Source organism: Carex rostrata, chromosome 13, assembly GCF_964058835.1.
Source record: "Carex rostrata chromosome 13, lpCarRost1.2, whole genome shotgun sequence".
Lineage (NCBI taxonomy): Eukaryota > Viridiplantae > Streptophyta > Magnoliopsida > Poales > Cyperaceae > Carex > Carex rostrata.
In genome coordinates, this window is record NC_135930.1 from 3,938,266 (window position 1) to 3,951,169 (window position 12,904).

Sequence of the window (12,904 nt, forward strand, 5' to 3'; positions counted from 1 at the left end):
TAATTATTTTTTCAACACTCCGTGTTGCAGTGGCTATTGCTAGATTTTAGGGTTAGGAACTTTTTTTTTTGCCTTAAAAAGGTTTTCTAGTATCCTTTTTTTCTCGGTCATTGAATACGAGTTGTGTTCCTTCTCCAACTACGTAAGCAATTGTATGGCCATGAAATACTTGCTATTTCATCTAGTATGTCTCAGCTTATAAATTTGGTTGAAATTGTAATAATTTGATCAACTTAAAGAAATTATTTTGTTCTCTACTTTTGATCCTTACACGAGCATATACATTTTCACTGCGTAAGCATCAAAGTAGAGGATTGATCCATTTTCCCTCGAGCAAATGGATTTTTAATGAAGGGACAAAAATAACTCATTAATTAACTATTATTAGTTATCACTTCTGATATTGATCAATCTTTCTTAACTATTACAAGAAACCCGAGCATTTTTTGTCCGGGAGAAGGTAGTAGTGCCCGCTTAAAACAAGTGTCAAGTGTTTTCTTTTAAGACGCGTAAAACTGTCGCAATCGTGTCGTTTTGAGGCCCAATCACAACAAATTTTACTGTAACTCTCCATAAGCCCACGGGCCTTTATTTAAAATAACTAATAACTAAAAAAGAAAAAGTACGAGGCCTTCCTTCTGAGCAGCTTCCAGAGAAATCTGTTAGCGGCGACCCGACCGAGTAGAGATCTCTAGCAGCTTCTACACTTGTCACGAAAGTAAAACAGAGAGAGAGGAGTCTGCTGTTTCTTCTCTGGAGAAATCCAGAGAGAGATTAATCAAGCTTGCCTTTCCTATAAATAGCATCTCAGTTAGAGTGCATCACCATCAGAAAGAAATCAACCAAAGAACTCAAATTCCTGATTTAATCAGTACTTCTTCAGTTCTCATATTTCCAACTAAACAAATACAATGTCTCTTATCAGGAGCAACATCTTCGATCCATTCTCTCGTGATCTCTGGGATCCATTTCAGGGCTTCCCTTTCAACAACTCCCGATCTCTTGCTACAACTGACGAAACATCTTCCTTTGTCAATGCGCGTATCGACTGGAAGGAGGCCCCTGAAGCGCACGTCTTCAAAGCTGACCTCCCAGGTGTTAAAAAAGAGGAGGTAAAGGTCGAAGTGGAGGAAGGCAACGTGTTGAAAATAAGCGGCGAGCGCAGCAGGGAAAAGGAGGAGAAGAATGACAAGTGGCACCATGTGGAGCGAAGCAGCGGCAAGTTCTTGAGGAGGTTTAGGCTCCCTGATAATGCAAAAGTCGATCAGGTGAAGGCAGCTATGGAGAATGGCGTGCTTACTGTCACTGTGCCTAAAGAGGAGGTGAAGAAGCCTGCGGCCAAGGCCATTGAAATCTCTGGTTAATTTAATTGGCCATGATTAATCATGGATGATATATAGTAATAGTATGCATGTGTGTATGGTTTGTGGTTTAACCTTTGGTTTCTTTGTTATGGATGTGTTGTATGGTTGATTGGTTGCATAATTAGATTTCGAGGATATGTGATGCTTCATCCGGGTGTTTAGTTGGATTGTAATGTTAATAAACTACTACAGCTTTTTATAATTTATGTGTTTATTTTTCTTTTTTCTTTTTCAAAACTCTGTGAGTTGATTTTTCACCTAACGATTTTTTTTTTTTTTAAGTCGTTACATGTAAAAATGTACTTAAAAATGTACTTAGGGATCACATTTTATATTTTTGAGAATTTTTTACTATTTTATTAGACAGATATAAATCACTCGATCTAAAGATTTTGAATCATTCAAAAATAGTGATTTTCTAAAGAAATAATTTTAAAAAAAATATATAAAATTTAGTCTCCAAGTATATATAGATTCATATATTAACTGTTTAATCTTTGAAAATAGAGATATGGATTCATAGCATGGACCATCAGGGCTTTGCATATATAATAGCTTCACTCTTTCATTATTTGGTTTTCTCTTGTTGTAGGTGGTAGGCGATTGTGTGCTCCAACTTCATGAAGGGAAACCATTTACCGTAATTGAATTTGTTAACTAGTTCGTTCCCTATCTTTTGTTATATTTGGGGTGTGTGTGCATGTAATAATAATTTCTATCAATTTGTACTCTTTGATGAAAAGGTGTTAATTCAAAATAATTGAATGAGTGAACAGTTAACAGAGAGAAAAAAAAGAAAAAAGAAGAATGAATATCAAATATAAAGGGATAATAAATAGGTCTCCTCAATTGGCACCTCTTTAATTAGATTCACAATTTCAGTTTAGCCTTTCGGATTAATAAATATTATAACTAATAATAATGAAATTTTGTGTTTTACAAATTTAGGTTTCAACGATTGGTATATAAAAATAGATCGGATTCAAACTAAAAAAAATTGTTACCTCAGGTGATATAAATTTGATAAGAGATCGGTCGGACAGAATAGTCTTTGAGGTATCGTTTTTAGTTGTAACAGGGAAACGAGAGGATGAGATTGATCAATCTTATTTGAATGAAACAAATTGTCAAATTAATAGGAGTCCGAACTGTTCTGATGAGGACCAACTTGAGTCAGACTCAGACTCACTTTAAGAAGCGTGTAGCTACTATTGAAGAGGGACCATATTTTGAGGATTGACCATTTATATTTTTTTTAAAATATTAATGAATGTTTACATTTCCTAGATAACTTAATGTTTTGTTTATTTTTATGTTTACATTTTTTAAGTAGTCATTTATGCTCATTTATTTCTATGTTGAAAATTAATCTCTCTTTATGACCTATAAAATGAGAACTTATGTAAAAGAAACAAACAACTTTGATTAATATATTTTCTTTTTGAGATAATTTTATGCTCATCTTTTGCTATTTAGTATTTCTTTGTTTATATTCTACTAAACTGAGTTTGAGATCTATCACTAGGAGAGTCAAGATCTGAGACCGAGATTGCGTCATGTTCAAACAACCGTCATCCTTGCATCACTAGCTATCGTAATCTAGGTTTAAAATTTGTTCTACAATTTTGAGACAGACATTTTAGAATATATAAATTGTAACATTTTGTTATAGGTAAATACAATGGTGCTGGTGCATCTTAGTAGTTGTGAATCTGTGGAGGCGTGGAGCCGTCAAGCTTAGCATGGTCTGTTAACCAACATTGTTAGCTAAATTCCGTTATCTCTCTTCCTTATTAAGGAGCTTAATTTCTAGATCCTGCAAAGGTTCTGATTTACTGGGTTCTGATTTACTGTTTTTTTTTTTTTTTTTTTTTTTCTGAATGATGCTCAGCCATTGAATTTTCAGATCGCACATAGATGAATTTTCCAAATTATGAGCTTCAACACTTAAGTATGCACTGGTCGCGCCGCATATGATCCCAGTGCCCGTAGACCGCGTGCCGCACCAGTGGAACGCGCCTCTGAACCACGCACAGCACCTGCGGACCGAGCTTGTGCATCGCGCACCCTTTTTCTTTTTTTTTTCTGCTGAAGGTGGGATTCAAACCCAGTTGGATTCTGTTGGTGCCAAAATTCTTATTACTACACTAGAGTTCACATGTGTTATCTTGTAAATAAATATAATATTTAATTATTTTTCTTTACAAATTTAATTTAAATTATTTGTCCTCATTATTAAAAAGCTTAATAATTTCTACTACTGCTCCTGTTACGAGACGGTACGATACTACGTAATTTGCTCCCGTTACGAGACGGTACGATTACTAGTCAAATATTATATTCTTTATTGGCATCTCTTCCGACGCCTCTCTGTCGAACCTCCTTCCACCAGTGACAAAAACTACTCTCCGTCTGCTTTCATCTTTCTGGTTTTCTCCCCCTTAATCTCTCTTCCGACGCCTTCCTCCTTATTCACTTCTCTCTTTCTCTTTAATTCCTCCTTTCTCGCACGACAACTGTTTGTTGAAATGCCTAAGAGAAACATTGTCGGTTGGAGCACAACCATTCCGCGGCTACACTTTACACGTGGTGCCTAAACAAGTTCTCGACCCCTTCCTTATCAGAAATTCAAGAAGATGCATTGTAAGTGCTCTTCCCTCTTGTATCAGCTCCTTTAGGTGCTTTGTATTTAGGCCATAAATTTTAGGTGTTTTGGTAGATCGCGGTGACACTTTTCTTGGTACAGCATTTGTGAACATGAAGGTGCCATTTGGGAATCTCTGATGGTGCACGCAAGTTGCTTGATGAAATGTCGCAAAGAGACTTTCAGTATGGAATCTAAATTTGATTCATTTAAGGGAAAACAACCATTGGAATTTCTATGTAATTGAGAAACAAGGCATCGATTGATTACAGTTACGATCCCTAAGATTGTTGTAGTTGTGCATTCGTTCTCTATTATTTATTTAAGAAGTTGGGTTAGAACCAAAGTTGTGGAAAATAAGAAGCAAAACGCCATGGAGAAGGCAACTGTTTCTACTTGGGTTGCATTTAATAAGTATTTTTCAGCTTGTTAAATACACGTGAAATTGGAATAGGAAGGAAATTGGGTCTCAGTTATGAACCAACAACAAATTTAGTTATGTTGAATACAAAAACTAAGAGAATGAGAGCATATGAAGGGTACCATTCTGTTTATCAAATAGTTACTAGTTTTATGAGATTATTAGAGTTCTCAAAATTCTTATGATTTGTGCTTGTTACTGCACCTTTCAAATGTTGCAAGCATAGTGGTGAAATTACATTTTAATAAATCATGTCAGACTGATTTGCTTTTGGATCAAGTATTTCTCATAAACAGAATCATTACCAACTTTTCATTACTGGCTATTTGAGTTTTAATCAATGGTGCAACATCAGTTTCCATTTTCTATTGAGCTGATCAAGTCTTGCACCTCCTTGTGCGGGTCACTACTTGGAAGATCAACTTTAAACATTCAATTAAGACGGATTAATTCTCTTTCTTAGGAGTAATTGGTTTGTTGGGGACATAGATTAGACTGGTAATTATGTTTTATCCTAATTTTTGAGAGGCATCAAGTCTGGTGTAAGTACTACTGTACCAACTCTAGAGGCATCGCCTTTTTAATATGGTACTAGGAGTTATTTCTCGGAACCTCAACTAAGAAAAAGTAAACAAAAACAGCCCCGATTAACTATTAAAATCCGATTTTTAACGTGGAAGTTTGTTTAATACAGACTACAGGCTTGTTAATTCCGATAATAGGACTGATCACAAAACATAAATTTAGTAAATTGGAGTTCCTATTTAGCCTTTTGAGTAGTATGAATTATTGTTTTATGGATTTTAGTCATGTTTTTGTTCTTGATTTTTTGCTTTGCACGTTGACCAAAAATCCCTTCTGGAAGAATCCAACTTGATGCAAGAATCTAATCCCTCATAATGCAAAAATGCATGACCTAACAGTACTTTTATGTGGTACCTATTGTACTAACCTGTAAGACTTTAACCCTATATGCAAAATCTATTCACTGTTCTTTTATTTTTTATTTTATTTTGTATGTGATCCATTGATAAATTATAGCAACATTCAGTAAGGTCCTTACAGCTGCCCTCTCTGGATTTTTGTCCACCAAAGTCAAACAAACAGGTGTATCTGTCTATATTTTAGAAGCAGTTTTGAGGCTGCTCCCGATCTTATAAAATTATACCTGAAACAAACCCTAGATTTGTAAGATTTGTCTTTTTTTTTTTCTCAGCATTAATTTGACAGACTGGGTCGTATTAAATGTCATTTTGCATCAATTTTGCACTTGCAATAGGACACATGAAAGGTCATTTTGCCAGATGACAGGGAGGATATCATCCAACAATTCCTGGTGATGTCAATTTACAAATAATTACTAAATATGTTGCATGTGTTTTTCACAATTACAATCAATGTATTAACTTTCAGTCATGTTGCATACAACGTGTTTTTTTAAAGATGCAGATACAAAATGGGTGAAGTCTTCAATTAAATACTCGACATCCAAAACGTGTTTTTCGGAAGTCGGATATTTGATTGAAGACATATTTGGAGGATGTCAGTGGAGATAGCCCGGAATGCCTTCCCAACATATTCAAAGGAATAGGCAAGATTCCCATGGAACTGATTGCCAAACACAAAGTAGTTAGGTAACAATATAGACAAGTTCCAACAGATGATCCATGAAAGCATACAAGGTATGAAATAAACTAGTAGTGGCACCTCTGTTCAGCAGCCTATAAGACTGTTTGTTCATCCAGGCATAGATGAAATGGAGGTTGTTGGCTGCGAAGCTTCTTTCAGACCTTCTATGCCGTACTCTGTTACGTTCTGTTGGATCTGGTCTATCTCGTTACCTAGCTACTTTTCTTGATTATACATTAAAGGAAGATTTATAAACGAAGTATTGCAATATGCAGTAGTGGTGGCCTATTCATTGGTATGTCAATTTTCAATTATAGTACTTCAAATTTTCCAGTGGCATAGACCTGCGTGGTGGCCTATGCATTGGTATGTCGATTTGTCAATCATATAGTGCTTGTGATATACATGGATTGTGGTTCTTTATTTATGCATTGCAAGGTTCTAAATAGCGATTATAGCGTTATAGCTTTTAAGGGCCGAAAAAGCTATAGCGCAACCATAGCTAGCTATTTAGAATCATTATAAAAGAAAATTGTTAATAGCATTATAGTTTTTGAGGTCCGGAAAAGCTATAGCGCAACTATAGCTATTTAGAACCTTGATGCATTGTCGGATTTAACAGTGCTCTGAAATGTATTAGTATTGTCATGAGTGTGTTAGGCACTCTAGTCTATAGAAACACTACCAAATTAGTCTGCTGGTTTTTGTCCGAATTTTTGTTCCCTAATTTTGAACAAAATTTACTCCAGGAATGGAGTTTGCCCTTTTTTTTTCTCATTAATGAACTTAATTTATTTGCATTACAATGAGGCACGGGCTTGATATCTGCAGTAGCAAGGTGCTAGAATGTCAATGTACTTATTGAAATATGCTTGGGCACTTTGGAGAGCTATTAAATTCAGGAAGGGGCATGAGGTAATAGTAAAGGGTCAATTGGTACAGGAAATCTGGATTGGATCGGTGCAAAGAAACAGAGATGCAGATAGGAAAGAAAGAATTTGATCCTGCCCTGATATTATTCGGGTGTTGGTTAATATGGAAACAAAGGAATGAGTGAATATTCAGAAATTTAAGGGTGCCGCCATTTTTTAGGGAATCAGGATTAATTTTGGTTTGATGTCATTTTTCAATTTGTTATCATGATGGATTGGTTGTAATTTATTTTCTGTACGAACTTGACAGACCCTGTCAAGTACTAACAAAAAAGAAAGAAATATGTTTGGGCACAAATTGTGGATGCAGTATTTGTCAGCCATCTTTTTTTCAATAAAAAATGAATTATACTGATTTAAAGCCTTTTTAACTGGGTTAATTACGAAGTTGTGCTGTAGTGCTAATTAAAGAGGTACAGTAGGCCTTGATGACTTACCAAAACACTTAGATTGTTTTCATAGTAGCATTGTTTTACTCAGCTTGTTTCCAATAGATTGAATAATTCCTGTAAATTTTAGAAAGGCAAAAAAGGAAAGGGAAAAACATTTTTGTTTCCCTTGACTTGGAGAGTGGTACACAATTTGAACAAAATAACCTGGTACCCAACTTATATAACATATTAATTGATTCAATTAAAGTAGCACCTTCAGCGGACATGTCGAAATTAAGGAACCACTTTTGAGAATGGTCTTTGTACAAACAGAAAGATTAATTAAGACTCACAAACTACTCATTTCTCAATTTAAAAACTTGAAATATAATTTAATAAAAATAAAAATTAACAATTCTGCCATTTTTTCTTTCTATGGCTTATCTCATTGCCGCTCCTGTGTGCACTGTGGGAAAGTGAAATTGGGTTTTCAAAACATTGTCCCTATGAGGTGGCAATGCCAAATAATATTATATAGTTTCTATTGATTAAATTGTACTTCTATTTTGTACGTCATTCTTTAATAAAGAATGTATAGATGCAATTTTCAAATAATCATTGAATTTTGAACATTGTTAGGTTTGGTACATGTGTGGTACTGGTACAGTCTTGTGCCAATTACCCATATATACCAACAATGGGTTCTCTATCCAATCTTATCTATATATGATATGTTAATTAATAATGCTAGTGTGTGTAGTTACTAGTTTATTAGTTGCTGTTTTTTTTTCTTTTCCTCTCTTTAGACTTATTTTTTGTATGAACATTAAACAAATTAAGAATTTTCTTTAAAGAAGTACACCAATCTTTCATTTTCTTTAATCCAGTGAAGAATGTACTGGTACAATACCAAATATGCCACTAATACTGGTAAAGCCATACAACATTGAAATTAGATTCTGACTTTTTGTTCAAGTCTCTACTAGTCTGTACCAGTTGAAATTACAACATTGCCCCTTATTGCTAAATTGCTTAACATCTCCTTAAAAAACAAATTATGAACCAAATGTATTTTTATTTTTTTCCAATAAGGTCTCTGTCAGGAACATGTAGGCATATCATGCTAAAGCTTGATCTGCTTTAATTTGTGAATTCTAAAGTATTGTATTGGTTTTAAATTTATAAGAGAAGAGAACGAACAAGCAAACTTGTAATTATAACATCCATCAAACAACAATAAACAATAAACTGCTTGAGTTCGTAGCATTTTCTAAGCTGATAAACCAGAAATAGCATATCAATACATTGTTGAATTTATTTTAGCATAGCCTGAATTATCTGAGAGAAGCACCTCATTTACCAATTTCTGAAAATTGACCAATGAGGGCCCAGAATTTTGTGTCGCCATGGCTGCACTCTCCTTCCACTTCAGCGCTCTCTCTTTCATCCTTTTCCCCTTCTCTCCCTCCATTATCTCTTTTATCAATGCTTCTACATCAGTTCTTTTTACATTGTTATCAATCTCCATTCCTATCTCCCATTCAGTGCACACAAACCGGCAGTTTGTCTGTTGCTCTGCAAAGAAAGGCCAACTAACCACTGGCACCCCACCAGATATAGTCTCTAAAGTCGAGTTCCATCCACTGTGCGTGAGAAAAGCCCCAATTGCCGGGTGCTTTAAAACTGCCTCTTGCGGGCACCAGCTTGCTAACAGTCCCCTCTCTTTTATTTCTTCCAAAAATTCCTCCGGTAAAACCGCAGTGTCACCCCTAACAAGATCTGGTCTAATTATCCACAAAAAATGGTATCCAGTATTCGCTACCCCCCACGCAAACTCTATCAATTGTTCGTTCGTCATGACCGTTATGCTACCGAAGTTGAGGTACACTATCGACCCTGCCTTCTTTCCTTCAAGCCAGTCAAGACAACCAGGTTTCAGCTTCCAAAGGTTTGAACCGAGCGGCTTGAGTGAGCTCTCCTTTATTTGGTGTGAAAGCATCGAAACGGGTCCTATTTCATACATGGGAGGCAACATTGTTGCAATTTGGTCTAAAACCGGCCGTTCAAATTCGCGGAACGTATTAATTGCAACGGCTGATGCCGCTGTTGCCCGATCCATTGTGTAAAGGAAATAATTGAGCATAATGTCATTTGGGTCGGTTGTACGAATGAAGCTCGGAAAGTCTTTAAGCCTCATGTCACTAAATCCCGGCACGAAGTCGACTGGCGCATCAAGATATCCGTTGTTTAGCTGATCCATATCTTTAATTAACAAAGGACATAAAAGAAATATATATTAATTTCTTAATGAATCATGAGTATATTAAAAAAATCTAGTAAGGGCTAGTTTTTTTTTTGTAAAGGTTAGTGGCAAATAGCCATCTAACGATTGTGTTAAAATAAAAGATTATTTACAAGATCCCAGGGCACCTGGTTAAAAATCAATTCAAAAACAACAGAGAGTTGATATTAAATTGCTATAAGAGCTCGCAATATCACTATCAAACCTAAGCCTCTTTTTTGTATTTGCGCCACACTAAGCATATCTTGACCAATCTCCAGAGCTGATATTAAATGGCTAGTTACCCACATAATCAATCAGGCAGTAGTGTAGTGTGCAGTGTACATATACCTTTCAGAGGAATGAGACCTTTCTCCATTAGAGTCCGGTAATGGAGGTAACCGAGTAAACCACAAGCACTGGCCGTCCATAGCAACACGCATGGGATCCCTATCTCCTTCGCTGCATCAATGGCAAAACTCATGATGAAATCTGAGAAAACACATGTTACTTTAGGAGTGACCGGATCCGACTTGTTGATCCGACAAAGGAGGTCCCTGAAGTATGGGAGGACTTTGTTGGTCATGAAGGATTCGCATAGAGACGGTACGTCTTGCGTCACATCTTCATCCGAGAATGGAAGCCCATCGGGTATCGCGGTGAACTGGAAGTCGGGAAGTCCGTTGAGACTGGTAGAACCTGAAAACAGGCCGAAAAAACGAGTGCTAATTAATAAAAATGAAATATCAAATCAATTTAGCTAATATAGGGATGGGCTATGCTACTTCATAGAGTAAAATGAGTTGGTGCTCTACGTCGTCATATTTTTATTTTGAAAATCTAAACGACCGATCCAAACAGTTAGATGTGATCTTTATATTGAAATGTTCTTGGAGACCAAATTTTACATTTTTTGGAATTTTTTTACTATTTATGAAGCATTTTTGAAAATTGCTGATCCGATGGTCTAGAAAATTTTACTGTTTTAATTGTTCACAGCAAAACAGAAATTTTGCAAAATGCTTAATAAATAGTAAACAAATTCTAAAAAATGTAAAATTTGGTCTCCAAGCACATTTCAATATGGAGATCACATTTAACTGTTAGGATCGATTGTTTGGATTTTCAAAATGAAAATATGGCGTGGAGTACAAACGCGTTTTACTCCATGGAGTAGCGTAGCCCATCCCAGCTAATATATATAATTGATGAACTTACTTGTAAAGTATAACTAACAAGAAAATTATAGAAAATTAAAATTATAACACAGTAATAAATATCCTTTTTGAACTTATAATTTGCTGTGGTGATTAATTAGTGATTACTGATTACTACTTAAATGCTACACATGTGTTTAAGTAAAACAGACCGAGGGAACGGAGGAGGCGGCGGTGGTTGTATTCAGTGTTGACAAAGGTGATGTGGAAGCCGGAGGAATGAAGCAACTTGGCCATTGTGAGCATAGGTGTGATGTGGCCTTGTGCTGGGTAAGGCATGCACACCGCATGGGGTTTGCTGTCACTGGAAATCGAACCCATGGCCTGTCGAACTACTAGTAAATTATCTGGCTATTTATAATGAGTTCAGGCCATAGAAGGAAAAATCTGCAGTTCCGGATCCGAATTGGATGGAACCGATTCGATTTCTGACCGAGTTACGCACTAGACTGAAATTCAGGACGAAACGGCACAATTCCAGTTAAAATCTAGCCGAAATGATTCAATTTTAGTCAAATTTCAGCCGAGATGATCCTATTCCACCGAAACGCCCATATAACAATCTCCAAATTTTTTGACCCCCCAGAGTGATTCGAACATGAGACCTTCACTAGTGGAGAATACACTTTTAGGAACGGTCAAAAATGCCAATCAGGAACGGACCTACGCCCGTTCCTGATAGATATCAGTAACGCGTTTTTGGTTTGCCCGACCTTGATGTGCCGTTACTAAAAGTGCATTCTCCACTAGTGCTTCAAACACGAGATGTCTTGAATAAAGGCTCATACAACTACCACCGCAACATACTAACTTTATTTGTTAGAAACACAACTACATTTATATATAGGAGGGAAAATTGGTTATTTGCCACTTCAAAACCTTCAAATTGTAAAAATGTTATTCCAAAATTTGAAATTATAAAAATACCACTTCAAACTTCATTAATTTTCTAATTTTGTCACTCCAAATAATTAATGACTAAAATACCTTCCTTTTTTTATTTTCCTCTTCTTCTCCTGCCATGGCGAAAAAAAGAAGCCTGTTTCTAAGCATCCTGTCAACGCATCGAAAAATCCCTAAAGCGAACAAGTAATCAATCAGAATCCGGTTACTGCCTTACTAGATAAGGGTTAAGGATAACAATTGTCAGGCTGTAAAATATCTCCAGGTTCTTGGTACTTTGGACCTGGACCCATCTGTCTGCTTCGTTATCTAATAACCGATAGTGATTAGATACTAAGAAACAAAATGCTCACAGTAACAACTAACAAACCATATATTTTTTTTTGTCGTCCTTTTTAAGATTGCAAGACATATACTAAATCAAAACAAAGATATTTGCTAAAAAATTGAACAGTCACACTCACTTTTCCCCATCATTTATAATAGTCAAATAGATATTTCCTTCCCCCTTCCTCCTGATTTGCCCAAATATTAATAAGGGAGGATAAGGGAAAATCAATTATCATTGGTTGGAGTGGCAAAAAAAAAAAAAAAAAGAATTCGCAGGCTGCTTAGAAACAGGTTTCTTGTTTTCGCTAGCAGGAGAAGAAGAAGGGAGGATATTTTAGTCATTAATTATTTGGAGTAGCAAAATTATAAATTAATGAAGTTTAGAGTGACATTTTTACAATTTCAAATTTCGTGATGACATTTTTATAATTTGAAGGTTTTAGAGTGGCAAATAACCAAAAAAAATTTCGATGGTTTTTGGAAGACAGATATTTAATAAATTCCTATATTAAGAATATAAATAAAAATATCAGGCATGTACGACTTTAAATTTTACTGCCCCCACAATGGGTTAAGAGTACTGATAAGCTATTCTCACTTGCATTATATATATATATTTTATTTTTGCCGAAAATTTATTAGTTACCATCTTAATATTTTAAAATTTTAATTTTACTATCTACTTGGAATTTTTTTTTATTATTATCATCTAAGCTTTATGTAGGTGGGCAGAATCAAGGTTCCACACACCTGGAGATGCGTGGTTGCCGTATGTGTTTACTGTCAAATTAACATGCTATTGTATAAAATGA

The 12,904-nt window shown here is 35.5% G+C and overlaps 2 protein-coding genes across 2 annotated transcripts; one reads left to right on the forward strand and one right to left on the reverse strand.

Annotated features, from left to right (window-relative positions):
* The first annotated feature begins 826 nt into the window (after positions 1-826).
* LOC144564272 (16.9 kDa class I heat shock protein 2-like) lies at positions 827-1,498 on the forward strand. Its single transcript, XM_078313857.1, has one exon. The coding sequence runs from the start codon at positions 912-914 to the stop codon at positions 1,362-1,364; it is 453 nt and encodes a 150-aa protein (XP_078169983.1). The 5' UTR covers positions 827-911; the 3' UTR covers positions 1,365-1,498.
* Positions 1,499-8,598: 7,100 nt separating this feature from the next.
* Positions 8,599-11,204, reverse strand: LOC144564292 (7-deoxyloganetin glucosyltransferase-like). Its single transcript, XM_078313881.1, has 3 exons — positions 11,012-11,204; positions 9,994-10,341; positions 8,599-9,623 (listed from the first exon to the last, which is right to left on the reverse strand). Exons 1-3 carry the CDS (start codon positions 11,178-11,180, stop codon positions 8,659-8,661), a joined length of 1,482 nt encoding a protein of 493 aa, XP_078170007.1. The 5' UTR covers positions 11,181-11,204; the 3' UTR covers positions 8,599-8,658.
* Between the last annotated feature and the right edge of the window lie 1,700 nt (positions 11,205-12,904).